The 15,702-nt window shown below is 41.2% G+C and overlaps 1 protein-coding gene across 12 annotated transcripts in view; it reads right to left on the bottom strand.

The window, feature by feature from the left end:
• The window catches only part of NRP1 (neuropilin 1), a 147,479-nt gene that overhangs the window by 83,800 nt on the left and 47,977 nt on the right, over positions 1-15,702 (bottom strand). For all 12 annotated transcript variants that reach the window (XM_070601686.1, XM_070601690.1, XM_070601695.1 and 9 more), the window contains one exon: positions 6,336-6,517. In XM_070601686.1, coding sequence (XP_070457787.1) covers positions 6,336-6,517 — 182 coding nt within the window. The remainder of the gene's footprint in view (positions 1-6,335; positions 6,518-15,702) is intronic.

Raw genomic sequence — 15,702 nt, 5'->3', positions numbered from 1 at the left:
ACAAATAGAAAATCATGTGGGAACAATGAATGAGTAAGCTACAGAAATCTCGACAGAGCCCTAGAGAAATAATTATAGCCCCTGCAAGCTTAAATCTTTAAATCTTGAGGCTGACAGCCCTTTATTGGTGAAATAGAACATTTACAAAGGCAAGGGAGAGAATTCAGAAGAGGGAGTTTGGGTTTCAGATTCCTACACCAGTGACTCAGTAACTCTGCCAGATGTGACCTATGCCTCTTTGACAAACTAAATGTGAAAGGTAATTCGTACACGTACCCAGGGTGAGTGACTCATTCTGAATGGTGTTGACACAGGTGTGCTGGTAAAGTGTGGCTGTTAGTGAGGGCACGATAAACTGTGATTACAGGCCGTGTTGCGAGAAGGCACTTGATATCAATGTTGACATCCTAACCTTCTCCAAAGTCCCAGATACAGTACACTATGCCATTCTAAAATGATTTGTTAATATGTATGTGTGTGTGTGTGTGTGTGTGAATGTATGTATCTATAATGTGTAACTTTAATGACTGCTCAGGGTTATCAAGACTTTACAGATTATGTTGATTTGTAATTTAAATTGGTCAAGCACATACATACATATATTGCAAGTTGACCTTATGACGATGAATGACCACAATTTCAATTCATGGTCTTCAGTGTTGACTAGCGTGATATTCACCACGCCCTCAAGAATCTGCCCATCTGCATGCAGGTGAGCCTATAAGTAAGTTCTCCTCCTCACCATCATCACCGCTGTCATGATTTGCAAAGAGCTCTTAAGGCTCTCTGGGAATCGGAGATGACTTGACCCTTTTGAAGCTCGGGATCCACCCTGGGGATGTTCAATTCAACAATTCTTTTCCTGGGCCATTGTCTTACTGATGGTCACCCTGTGACAGCATGCAAGGATTCCACTCTAAATAAGGAGGTTTATTGAGGTTGTTCTTAACTAAATATTCTCCCAAAGTGCCAAGTAATGTATTAGGTATCAATACAGATTAAATTTAGCTAGCAAATTTCTATTTTTAGTGGCTAGGGTTAGTAAGCTGAATCTCTATGCCAGTGTATCTGGCAGCCTATTGAGAAAACAAATCAATTGCTTTCTCTCCATTCACATATTAAATATCCAAGGCACTGGAGATGCCGAGGAATAATACTTGTTAGAAGGGCACAATAAACTGGTCTGTAGAGGTCTGACTTATTTAAAATACCTCCCAATACCTTCTCAGGTGTGGCCCACCCTTCACCATGATGGCTTCAAATGCTTATCTAACTGATTCTGGGTAAAAAATTATTAACATGTAGTGTTTTGCCATGTCAATTCCAGGTAAAGAGATTATGGAATGTGTTGTATAGTTTATAATCTGTTTCTTAGTTTTTGGTAGCTTCTGAGATGACAGCGGCTATGCCAATTTAAGTCATTAATTCACAAAGAATATATATATAGACACACATATATACACACACATATACAAATACACACATACACACATATAACATACACATATACACACACATATACACACACATACAAAAACACATATAACACACATATATACTCACACATATATATACACACACATACACACATATACAAATACATATATACATACACACATATATACATTCACATATACACACATACACACCCATAATATATACAAACACACACATATACACACACACATATATATACTCACACATATATATACACACACACACACACACATATGCTTTTCATTAGTGCCATCGAGTGGACTCATCCTCCAGCGACCCTCTGTGTACAGCAGGGCAGAACCCTGCCTGGCCCTTCTTCCTAGTCTGTCTCAGTCTGGAAGCTCCGCTGAAACCTGTCCATCATGGGTGACCCTGTTGGTATTTGAAATACCAGAGATGAGGTAGCTTTCAGCATCACAGCAACATGCAGCCGCCACAGTGTGACAACCAACAGACGGGTGTAGTTGTTCCCTGACCAGGAAACAAACCTGAGCCGTGCTGGTGGGAGCGCTGAATCTTAACCAGTATATACATGTATACGATATTGGGAACCCTTTAGAATTTTATTTCCAAAATGTAGGAACAGTGACCCTGGAGACCTCCAACCTCCTCCCTGGGGCAAAAAATACTTGGCTAGGTCCTTGTAAGGCAAAGCAAGCAGCAGGATTTAATGCAGGTATTAATATTTTCTTCTTCTTAAAAATGATAAAATTGAGGCCAGCCGGGTGGTGCAGTGGTTAAGGTCACACTTCGGCAGCCCTGGGGTTTGCTGGTTCGGATCCTGGATGTAGACCTACGCACTGTTGGTCAAGCCATGCTGTGGAAGGCATCCCACATATAAAGTAGAGGAAGATGGGCATGGATGTTAGCTCAGGGCCAGTCTTCCTCAGCAAAAAGAGGAGGAGTGGTGGCAGATGTTAGCTCAGGGCTAATCTTCATCAAAAAAAAAAAAAATGATAAAATTGTTCAGGTAAGATTCAGATTTAATGACAGAAAAAAAAATGACAGGAATTAAGGACATACATTCAAAATCAAATAAATTTTCATTGCTTTCCTTGTGCCCTTGTTATGTCAGATACCTTTAGACGCTAGTCCAGGTTTTCTAAGGTATTTTGACAAGACCTGGGGAAAGATCATGGGGTAATGGAAGAGAACTGGATCAAGCACGAGGAGATCTGAGTCCCAGTCCTGCCTTTACCACTCACCTGCCGCGTGGCTTTGGGTGGCCTCTTAACTTTTCTGGGCCTCAGACTCTGTGCATAACAAATGGGAGGTAGGCTTTAGGATTTGAGAAAAAAAAAATCACTTCTAATTTAAAGACTCTGTAATTTCCTACTTCCTCCATTATACATGAAAATTTCTTTTAATATTTTCCTCATTCACTGTTGCCTAAGTTTGCCACACTTGAGCAATCACTTCCCCAGAAAGGACCTTGGCCAGAATGGGCTAAAGAATTTTGTGGTGAGTCCACAAGCAAAAAACAGGAGGGAGGGCAAGCAGCTCCATGTGCCAAGGAGTGAATGAGCTGCTGGTGTGAGTGATGCACACACAGCATCAGGAGCCAGTGAACACAGGCTTTCGACATCATTTGCAAGACTGAGAGTACCTTGTGTAGCTCTGAGTGCCACACATCACTGTTCATGACAATAAGGATGGAGAATGACAAGAGCTAAGATACTCTCTTTAGAATTATGATGAAATATACCGACTCAGTCAAATAACATACTAAGTGACCAATCCTGTTCTCAATAAATGCCACCCCTCCCCCACACTGGGGCCCACACAGAAAACCTCTACAGCTTCTTCTGGCATTTGGGCCTGGATGACCCAGATCAAAGGAAGGACAGGGAAAAGGGGTTGGGGGGGCGGGGGTGAATTTCCTAGAGAAATTTCTCTAGGTGAATAGGAATAATTTTGGGGCTGATGGCTCAAGGTTTCAGCAGCTGGGAAGAGAAAAGTAGAAAGGGAAAGTGGGGTGCCTGGGGAGAGAATTAGGGTGTCCACGATGGCTCCAGGAAGCGTAGAAGAGGTGGGAACCAGGCTTGCTGACTGTCAGGCAAAGGTGGGCCTCTAGAAATGCAGCCCTTGGGATGCAGGGATGGCCTAAATCTTCCTCAGAAGTGTAATCTATTGACAGGAAACTTCTAAGTCAATGGATGAAGGATTAATTTATTGATTCAGCTATGATTATTTAATTTAGTGTTAAGAAAAACTGAAACTGCTGCATCCTAGAAGAAGTGCCATGGTTTGAAAAGAAGAAAGATTCACAGTTTCTGTAATATCATTAAATGGCTTTTCAGGAAGGAATGTCCATGAACTTAGATATGTACACACGAATGTATATTATATAAATGTATATGCATATACAATGTATATAAAGGTATATTATATTAGTTAATAATTTTTTATGGAGTACTGTAAGGACTATAGTATGTGCAGTGAGGGGAAAAAAAGATGTTTACTTTGCACATTTCAGGGGGTACCAATCTAGTCGGGAAATGAAACATGTATACAATGAAGAAATGTGAAAATACTAAGGAGAAACATAGTGCTAAGTGAAATATACTTCGTGTGTGTATGAATACAATATGCATATGTGTATACGTGTGTGTGTATACATATAGGGGACAAATTGGATATATGTGTAAGGAAATAAAAATAGACAAATTAGGAAGTGCTTCCTGAGAAGAATCCGTTTAAAGCCAGGTTTCCATGGAAGTTAAGGGCCATAAACCAGAGGAGAGCAAGGGTTATGAATACTGAAGGCATCAGCTTCATCCATAATCACCATAACAGCTAGTGTTTATTGAACACACCTTTGGTGACAGGCACTGGCTACACGTTTTCATTCCAACTGATCTTCATAACAAGGCTGTGCTAGATACTATTACCCATTTTTCAGATGAGCCTCTGTACACTCACCCAGACAGTCAGTAGCAGAATTAAAATTCACCTTTAGGTGTGTGGAATGTACCCAGTGTGCCAGCCTGAGGCAGGAAGCCAGGTTGTGCACTTGTGAGAGCTGAAGCTGGAGAAGATCTGGAGTGGTTCATGTCAAGCCTTGCCCTTGACCCAATGGGATACTGAGGATTGACCATCGATGATGGAGACCTGTGATACGCATTTTGGGGACAGTGGCTTGATGACTGTTTGAGAAGCTGTGTGTTGGATAAGAGCACGGGGAGAATCCCAAATCGGCCCTCTTCGGTTAAAGGCAGTGAACATGGAAAAGAAGCTGCAACTCTCTGAGACCTTTGGATGAAAATTCAAAAGAACTAGAAGGCATATCAGATGTAGGGAGGCAAGCAGAGAAAGAACGAAAAAAGGCTTCAAGTATCAAGGATGGCGTTGGACAGCTGGACAGGGAAATTACATCTGAGACTAACAGAAATGTAGGGAACTGAGTTCATTTGGAAGGAAGAGGAGGAATTCTTAATGACTTAGTGACAGATCTCTCTCTCTCTCGTCTCTTTCAACCATCTTCAGATCTTTGAGAAACAGTGAAAATAAAAGGCTATTCTTACCCCCTTTTTTGACACCTTTTTTCTTTGATGGTGCCACATGCAGGTAAGCAAGCAAATGTAGATATGTGTGTGTGTATACGCATATGTACATGTACAATATGATTTATATAACAAGTCAAACAGCTTTCATCACAAGAAATATGTACATATGTAATCATCTGTACATACTAATGACGTGTGCACACTATTATTTATACTAAAGGTTTTCTAAGTATGTACTTAGATAAATTTCTGAAGAAAGTTCTCTCCACCTACCCATATTTATATGGGGCAGTGTCAGATTTCTTTGAAATTTAAAGAAGTTGTACCAACGTTCCCAGAAACTCCTAATGACTCTCCTTTTCATTATTCTCAGTTGCCAGTGAACCAGAAGACCTCAGGCTTTTGTAATTTCTGTGGCTAGATTTTTTCTATTAAAAAAGCTCTTTCTCCTATATTCCAGGACAATACATTCAAGTCTTGAGCCTCTCTTCCTGGATCATCCCCCACACATTGATGTCAACTTAAAAGGGTAGGCTGTTTTTAACACATAAAGGGAATCTACAGACTTGGAAAAAACAGTGACATTCACATAAAGATACATTGTTTATCAATTGACATATATGTGTGTTTAATTCCTCAAGGCTGGGAGACTATGAACTGTCAGATTCCATCCCATTCCAGTACACGCCGTTATAACAGAAGATCAGTAAGTGACCGTCTTGCAGGAGCAGCTGATGCTCCTAAAGGGAATGCCATGCCGAGCATCACCACTTTGTCTCCTCCAAGAAGCCCCTTCCCCACCCCGCCCTCCATGAGCAGAAAGCCTCTTCTTCCCCCGATACCTTTAGAAATTCCAAGCCTAGTGGATTGCTTTGCTTTTTCTGGAAACTACCAGTTTTGAATTTTGCAATAAAATAAAAGGAACTAGATGTATGTGGCTTTAAGATAAGAGGGACTCACGCATTTTTAACAAAAGAACTCAAAGTTCAAGAGTTGATCAAACTTATTTTTGAGGAAGAAAGATACGAATAAATGCTCTTAAAAGAGTTTTACTGAGTATATACCTTATAAACACTGGGTAACACATTAGAATGATGTAATTTTGACTCCTGAAATACTACTTTCTAAAAAATTTTAAACACACTGTCTCCATACATTGGGTAATTTTTCTTTGTTTAAAGTATTTTCCAATATTTTTGAAGTGGGAATGTACGATATTTTTACAAAAGGATAAAGGCATAACCTCTTGTCTTTCTTTCCTCTTTGGCTTTCATGAAATCAAACAATGTTAATGAACGTTTAAACATACTTGTTCTACTGTAAGTTACTCACCTCTTTTGAAAATTTCATAACGAATGGAAAACCCTGCACCGTGTGTCTCATAGTCAGAGACAAATTTGATAAAAAGAAATGGCCCTGAAGACACTATAGGAGAAGGGGCAATCTTTCCACAGAACTTTCCCCATAAACGTCCGTTTTCATTTTCTCCATCGATGACTTCCACGTAGTCATACCTAACACATAAATATGGAATAAAACATTAGGTCAGCAAGAAATGCCCTTTTAATCTCAGTACTTTAGAAACCAGCATTGTTTATCACTGTCTGTTGGGGGGAAATACTGCTGTTTGCATTCGCCACTGTATTACACGGAGGGGGAAAAAATCTAGCAAAATGAAATAATTAAAATGGACTACATCATGTCTGTATACATCATCTGGCAACACAGAACTATTAAGAATAATGGTGTCCATTATACTTGCAGACAATGTCAGTTAAAGTAACCAATTAACAAGAACAAGAAAAATCTTATGAGCATAATTCTCTATTATTAAATTGTGTTCCTTTGTCTGTGGGACTGGGGTGTCAATATATAATGCTGTGCATTCTTTTCAAACTGTGAAGTTCTTTTATGAATTCAAAATGTCTCCTTGGCTGGAGCTCCTCCATGAACAATACTTTGATTTCTGTGAGCTACCCTCTAAACATATGGCCACAGAATAATAAACAGATTCTTTACTATTTAAGTCCATTCCACCAACTCCAGGCTTCTTAGAAAAAACTCTCTCAGTATCCACCGTGGTTAAAACACAGATCATCTTCCCCCAAAAACTACACTTGAATTGCAGACCCTAATCTCTCCAAAGAAAAAAGTTTATTTAAAAATGGAGAGTAACTTTGTTTATCCCTACCAGCCCGAATCTTTAAAGGAATATTGTTGTTTGCAAAGGAAATATGACACAGCTGAAATCACTAAAGTGATGTGATTTAAAATATTCAGGCTTAATAATAATACACTAAGGAGACAAATGATAAAGGAAGTGACAATAAAATATTACTCCAAAGACTGCACTGAGATAACAGATATGCCAGGACCTTCTTTATCTCTAAAAAGTGGAAAACCATCTCCAATAAACTAGCATCCCCCAGGAAAATAGGAGGATTTTTGTTTGTTTGGCATTATATATTTCTTAGTGTCTTGTTCTGCTCTTTATTTTTATTTACCAACTCACCCAGGAAGCAGATAATCTGATTTGTCTTCCATTTTTCTTCTAGAACCGACATGAAAACATTACAATCCATTCATTTCAAACCTTTATTTTATTTCTGTGTTTAACTGGTTCAAAAGTTCTGGGATGTATTAATTTCAGGAATGGTTAAAATATGGCAGCAACATAAACTGCATCTGGCAATTTAAAAGAGATCAAAGCAGGGGAAATCTTCGTGATGACCAATGTCATCTTTAACAGCCCTTTTTCCAACTGTCCAGGATGCATGACTTAGGTTTACATAAAGTCTCATGAGACAACTGCAAAGATGATCTCACTAGTTAAAGTGGACAGCTAAGGCTCTCTAAATTAAAAATGACATTACCTCATCAGTTAAAATCGTGTGCCAGCTTTGTGTATATCAAGAAGAAAATAAAGCTGACGTTGATGGAACTGAGTATTAACATATGTGCATTATTGTATTAACCGTACTTCCTTAGCTGCATCTGATGTTTCCAGTAGTAATCACTGGCCTGCTGGCCTCGCTGTCCCTTTGCAAGACTATGGAAATACACACAGGAATCCTTCCTCTCTCCATCTTTGGGAGATGCTTTGTATGTTAAAAGACAAAGGAAGAAGAGGAGGAGGATGAAGAAAGCATTATGTTCAAAATCCTCATTAGCCTTTACAGTCAGCGGGGGGCAATGGAGAGAACACCATCTCTGTATTCATTAAGCTTCCCCAGTTGGCATTTAGGTAGTAACTCCTTTTATCTGTACTGCTTCACTGACTAGACAGGTCTGAATGTTTTGCTCCACGCTTCTTATAATTTAACTTGTGATTTGAACTGTTGACTGTGTCTGGTCTGGCAACTATGCGTCCAGCTCTGCAATATAGGCTTTTTACTGGAATCCTGACATGGTCTGAATACTAAGTGGCCATATCCTAGTGCGTTTGCCTTCCAGGCACAAATAAGAGAGGTGGGCCAGGCTGTCCCGAGAACTAAGGGCACTTCTTTCTCCCTGGTAGGAGAGACCTCAGCTAATAGAGTGCCAGCCAATTGCAACAGAGAAAGAAGCCAGTTTTTAATTCATATACCTTCTAATGGTAAATACTAGGCCCTCCTCTTGGCACCAGTAAAAGCTATCTTTAAAAGGGAGAGAGGGATTAGAATCTCTTCCCAGCAAGAGATAAGTCCTTGCATCGTTAAGTGCCAATTTTAGGAAATTGAATTATTCAGGGATACAATAGTTACAATTCCAAACAGGAATGCTGCTATCGTCTTAGCACTTCCATTCAAAGTACCACCCAACAGGGTCCTGAAGAGTGTCGCAAATAGCAGTTCATGTAAATATTCAGGAGGGGGTATGAGCACAAGTTGCAAGGGGTGGTATTGCCAGAGAAGTTAAGAAAGCAGCTTGCATCTCCCTCTGGAGTTGATACCAGTTCCACTCCATAAGTTTCTCGCTGGCAAATGTGATGCCAGGAATGCAGCTGGTGTGCCAGCATCCCTCCCTAGAGACTAAATGTGTCACCACAGCAACGCACCCAGCCTGCATTGGCCCAAGGCCCAGGATACTGAGTTTGCAAATTTTGATCCCCTAGTCGGCTGCACATTGCTCTGTTACTGCTGCCAGTGTGGCAAACACTGCATTTCTTGGAATGTCAAGATCCCCAGTCTCCGCAGCAGAGACCCACCGAGGTGACAATGGAGGCTCCTGTTTGACTCTCATTCTAAACCGACACGCTCCAGCTGCTAGAGGGACTGGCAATTGTGTCTCTGGAATCTAATTCGTAAAAGCCAGAGGAGGGCTCAGAAGGCCCACTCTTCTGTCCATTTGGAGCCTGCTGTGGCAGAAGAGTGCTCCAGGTGACAAGGAGGCCGCCATGTCTGGCTCCAAAGTGCCCCAGCCTTCTGCGCAGGCGCCTGGCAGCGGGGCGCCTCCTCGCCCTGCTCCGAGCGCAGACATGGGGCCCAGCTAAGGAAAGTCCTTCCTCAGACCGCACTCTCCCCGCTAATCATCACAGGAATGAAAAATGTCACCTGGACTTTCAAAATATTCAGAAGACAACCAACCATCCTCCCATTTCTTTTCTTAAATCTTCCTTAAAGCTTTCCCTTTCGGCACTGATTGAGCATCATTAGTGACGATTAGTATGGTAATCATGATGATGGTAAAGCCGCCTGCATTTCCTGGGAGGTAATAGATCTCTGCACCTAGCCCTTTCACAATTCACACTTTCCCAAGGCGGCAGTTTTAGGATGTGACACACTGGGTGGCTCTTCTCACGAGTGCCCCGGCCTCAGAGCTCAAGTTTCTTAAGCTAAAGGCCTTTGGGCTTACGTCCCCCTACGCTCACCCACCTTGGTATATACAGGTGGTGAAAACATTTTGAATCCTAATAGTAATCACGAGTTAGGTTTCCCATAAGAGTGATAAAAGAATAAGGATTTCCTTCTAAGAATTCTTGAAAGGATTACCCAGGGATTATTTTTTCTTTTGGAAAGTTTGAATTATGGTTTTAGGAAAATGGCCAAGGAAGGGGAAAAGTGCTGGGAAATGAGAAATGTGTTCATTCAGTGGCGAGCGGTTTCAGGGCTTTGCAGGTACACAGTGCTGAATAGACGAACGGTGAGCGTTACCTAAGTCGGGTTTTCTCCCGCAAGGACAAACGACCCCTGACGCTCTCTGGTGGAGCCCGTTAATGGAAAGGAAGCTGATCCCCTGCAGGGTGTTGTCTGTGTGGGGAGCTACTGTACCAGCCCCCTCACAGCTTCTGGACTTTCTCGCCTTGAGAAGGGGGATTTTAGGTAGTGGTGTCTTTTTAATCTCCTTCCAAGAGGATCTACCCCCATGTGAATATGCATATTAATAATGGAGAAATTTGATACCTGACATCATAAACCAGAGTGAGAAATGATGCTGGCTCACATAATTTTCACCTGCAAAAATGTGTTTCTTTGGATCTTTGGTTTATTTTGCACAAGGCATTAATGGCGGTCCCAACTGAACAACCTGTAAACGATAAATGTGCTGCTGTCCAAGAATTTGCCTTACGGACACCCAGAAGAGAACAGATTTTCTCGCAGAGTATTAGAAAGAGGATTTGGAAATAAAAATATACAATGATGGAACTAGGAGGAGCCAATTAGTCTGCATCTGTGTTTCTGAGCGATTTTACACGAGATTCATCCCGTAACAGTTCTGGCTTGCTTGCAGTGTTCTAATCAAGAGACATGAAAAACCTTACAAGGTTCATAGCATCCTATCTAGTGAAAGCATTTTTTAGAAATCTGTTCTAAAGAAATGATTTGGAATAATGTCAAATATTTATGCAAAAGAGCATTGCCTGAAGCTTTATTTATAATAATGGGGAGAAATGGAAATAAGGCAGACAGGAAGGAAACAAAAAGGAATTTACATACATTCATATCATGAGATATTATTCAGCCATTAAAAAGCATGTTCAACAAAAGATCTTTTTCTAACATATGAAAATGCTTATGATATAAGAAGCAAAAAATCAGAACATAAACCCCTATATATAGTATATTCTCAATTTTTATTCCTACATAGTAAAAGAACTGAGAGGACATATGGGGAGCTGTTAATAAGTGGTCATCTCTGGGTAGTGAGATTATGCTCCTTACAGTCATTTCTGTGTTTTTCAAAAGTTTTACAATAGACAAATGTTCCTTTGCAATCAGATAAAAGTTATTTTTAAAAAGCATTAACTACCTGTAACTAAAGTAGCAAATCAATACTTTATTGCCTAGCTAACAATTTTATATTTCTTGGTTAGATAATACTATCTTTTATGATATTTTATTTGGAAGTAAATCGAATGCTTTGCCCTTTTTTTTTTAAACAGCTGAATCAATGAGGTGCTCTGTGACTTTTTTTTTTGGTACTAGAAAGTTCAAGTGAATTGGATTTGATCTCATACTGTCTGAAATGCTGGCAATAACACTTGCCATTTGCACGTAATTTCCATGTTACAAAGTGCTCTCAGATGTGTTATCTCACATAGTCTCCACAGCGATCCCAGGAAGGCAGTTACCAGGTGGTACCATCCCCGGAGCCCAGAGCTGGGAGGCACTGGGTAAGAGACATGCAGGAAGTAGTTTGTATCCTTTCAACACTGCCTACTTTGGGGCAAATTTGGTTCCAATATCTGCTCTTGTTACTCCTTTTCATACATATTTTGGGGGTGTGGGGAATAGGTATGGGCTCTTATTTTAGAATTATTCATTATAAACTCGTAATTCAATTTTTCAACTGGTCATTCTTGCTAGAAAAATGCCATATCAAATAATACTTTACTGATTTTCTTAATGGTGTGCTTAGAGCTATATAAACAGACATCTTGGTGTGTGCAAAGGTATACGTGCATGTGTGTGTGAGAGAGAAAGAGAGACAGAGACCGAGACAGAGAGAGCTCTTGGCCTTCAGGGAGTCACATGAATTGAACGTTTCAGTGGGACTGATGGTGGCCATTGATGGGCTTCCTCCCAGAGCTGTCCTGGTCCTCCTGCTCAGGATGGATGTTCAGGGACCACACGAATGGAACCAAAGCCCAGCCTGGGCAATAGAGATGAAACAGAAGTGGAGGCTGGATTGGTACTGAATGGGAGCTGTGATTTTGTTTTCTTCCTAGCGCCAGCACCCTGGGCCTGAACACAGAGAGGTCCAGTAAAGATGGGACAGGGCAGCGCCTGGGTCATGCAGGTCCATCCACCCCCCATGATGAGTAAGTGGGAGGGGCAGGGCCCTCTGACCACCACCAGGGCTGGAGCCCGCCTGGTGCCCTCCCCCAGGATGGAGTCGGCAACGCCCTAGATTCAGAGCAGGGAGAGGGCAAGGGCCTGAGCCTAAGGCCCTGCCAGAGAATCCCTTGGCATTTTCAGAGGAACAGAGAGGCTGGGCTATGACCTGGCTCTTGTCCTCGCAGCTCATAGCCTATAGTCAAATGCCAATTTCTATGAAAGCCATTCTAAATCTGTATAAAATTTTAATTTTTATCAACGGAATATTGCTTTGTTTGTTATATTGTCATATTCTCCTTTGACGTTTGTTTCTAATTGGGTAATTTTCCTTCCTTAAAATAATGTCAAATATTTTTCCTAAAGATATATTTTTTCATATACATATTTTTCTCTTTCCCATATTCACTCTGTGAATTACAAGCAGGACTGTAGGACATTAGCCTTTGATCTGGGGCCCATTTTCACCTTTTATGACACTTTCTAAAATTCAGTTTTCCTTTCTTGTAGTAATCCTTTAGATACACAGCCTCCCAAGTCTAACTTCTAATTACTACTTCTATACTTGTTATGTGTTTATACATATTTGCACCAAGTACTATGCCATTGACACTGTCTGCATTTTTTTTCAGTTGGGGTATCCTATGACATATGGTTCCCCATTCATTTGAGGAGTAGAGTAGCATTTTAGCAGCATTTTCATCTTCCCATCGAGTTCCTTCACTCATCTTATCATCTAAACTTGGGTTCCATCTATGAGTAGACTGAGGGTCCAAGGGTTTTGCTGTCTGTTTAAGCTTCCAAATGAGTACAAGTTCCAGAGCCCACGTGTAACCGCCTGCTGGTTGGGCCCACGCCACAGTGTGGGAAGAGCACAGAGCTGAAGAGACCAGGCGGCTTTGCTCATCAGCTGCTGGACATACTGAAGCCAAACCATCTCTCCTGCCTCCTACTCCATGATCATCAATGGGACGCCAGACCTCTCACCTCTCTTGTAACAAAAAATTGCTGCAGATGCTTTTGTCTTTTGTTATGTCATCATCCTCTTGAAAGGCCTACACACTGTTACTCTTGCACTTGTCCACAGGCTTCTAGGTAATTCTCCTCCAGGAAATTCCAACACCATATCGTCCCCCTAAGCCAGCGCTGGTGGTCTAGTGTTAAGGTTAGGTGCTCTCACCACCACAACCCAGGTTCGTTTCCCAGTCAGGGACCCACACCAACCATCTGTTGGTTTTCACACTGTGGCAGCTGTACATTGCTGTGACGCTGAAAGCTATGCCATCAGTATTTCCAATACCAGCAGGGTCACCCATGGTGGAGAGGTTTCAGTGGAGCTTCCAGACTGAAACAGACCAGGAAGGACCTGGCCACCCATTTCTGAAAACATTGGCCATGAAAACCCTGTGAAAAGGAGTGGGGCACGTCTGATAGAGCACCAAAAGGTGAGAGGATGGCGCAAAAAGTCGGGGCAGGGTTCCACTCTGCTCTCCACAGGGCGCTAGGAGTCGGAATCCTAACAACAAATAGTCCACCTACCATCTGTCCCGTGATGTGGCCCCTCTGATTAAGCTTAGTAAGGGCTTCTATATGCATCATAGTCAGACAACCTGTTCTCAAACAATCAGAGTACAGTAAAACTCATAAAGCTAATCTCACACGTTAAAATTTTTATCTTTAAGCTTTTGTAACGCCTCAGGGCCATAATAATAAATATTGATAATTTTATTGTAGCTATAAAAAACTGATGATTAATAGGTTAGATAATAACACAATAATATGTATGAGAGTTAACAGTCCCAGGAAATACAGTATTACAAAAGTGAAGAAAGAAAATATTAAAGAAAAAAGATTTACTGGAGTAAAATTAAAAGAGATACTAAATGGATTTCACTGTGGTAATGCAAGGGGGTTACAATTGACTGTGTGAGAAAATATGAGGGCTGCAATGAGCCATGGCTGGTCAAGACCAACTCGGAACGAGAGAAACTGAGATAAAAAAGGTGTAGCAGGTAACAGGTGAGTTTCTGATGCTGCAGCGCAAACTGCCACAAACCTGGGAGCTTAAAACAACGCACATCTATTAGCTCACAGCTCACAGGGCAGAAGCCTGGCATGGCGTGGCCGGGCTCTCTGGCCAGGGCACCACAAGACCAAGATCAAGGTCTTGGAAGGGCTGTGTTCTCATCCTTAGTGCTGTGTCCTCGTCAAAGCTCACACTGTTGTGGCAGATTCAGTCTCTTGCCGTTTGTAGGAATGTGGTCTCCATTTCCTCGCTGGCTGTGAGCTGAGGACTGCTCTCAGATCCCAAAGCCAGCAACAGAGACTCTCCCTCACACTGAATTCTTCTCACGCTTCAGAACGCTTCAAGAGAAACCGAGTCCCTTTTAAGGGTTCACCTGCTTAGGTTAGGCTCACCCAGGATAATCTCCCTTTCTTGAGGTCAACTGATTTGGTAACTTAATTAAATCTGAAAAATCCCTTTGCTCCAGCACCTAGGTTAATGATTGACTGAGTAACTGAGAGAAGGTGTGTGTACACCAGGGACTGAGGATCTTGGGAAGCTTCTTAGCATTCTCCCTACCACAGGCACCAAGTTCTGGTAGGACACACGGAGCTCGGAAGCTGCTGTGGAAACCAAAGGCAGGAGGGACCGTCCACTTACATCACCTAAAAGATCAAAGACCCGTAGGATGCAGGGTAAGACTAAGGGCAGGATTGGGAGACTGAGCAATGGTGGAAACTTTCTCACTGTTCTCATGTCATATTGGCTGTTGGTTCAGCAGCCCTGAGCCCACAGTCATTGCTTGCAGTGAAAAGGAAAGAAGGTGCTGGAGTGAGCCATTTTCTCCTGCTCTAACAAAAACAGAAACTCCAAGACTGTCAAACACATATGTTTAAAGACAGAAAAGGGATAATAACTTAATTCAGAAATAAATATGTAAAACAATTCAAGACGTGTAAAAGAATGGTTAAAATATATAATTTTAATGGCAAATGTTTGGAATTTGAATTTCTCATTTCTAAAGAAATTCACTTCATAATTAAGATTTATTGTCACGGAAGAGAAAAATCCTTCACATGCGAAAACATTTCTTTGATTTTAGTCAGATTACAAATCCAAAGATGCATTTTAAATGGAAGAGAAGGAATGCCTCCCTTAAAACAACTCTGCTCCAGAAGTGATGGAGTCTTCCAGTGTCAAACTTGCAAAGTCCGTATTTATAGAAAAATTCACATGCCTTTAATTACAATAAATTCAATTCCCAAGTAAAACCGTGACATCTGGAAGATATTAACATCATTTACAACTTGTTCACCTCCCTATTTCATAGAAAATTTTTACTTCTTGCCAACTTTCCACTATTCTCAGGAAAAAAAAGAATTACTTTCATGGATTGTCTCAAGATGGGTTTATCTAGCAAGTTGAGCCATCAAGAAGTGAC

The sequence above is a fragment of the Equus przewalskii genome, chromosome 30, assembly GCF_037783145.1.
Source record: "Equus przewalskii isolate Varuska chromosome 30, EquPr2, whole genome shotgun sequence".
In the NCBI taxonomy this organism is placed as follows: domain Eukaryota; kingdom Metazoa; phylum Chordata; class Mammalia; order Perissodactyla; family Equidae; genus Equus; species Equus przewalskii.
The sequence above is the reverse complement of the archived record's forward strand: the minus strand, read 5'-3'. Positions and strand labels throughout refer to the sequence as shown.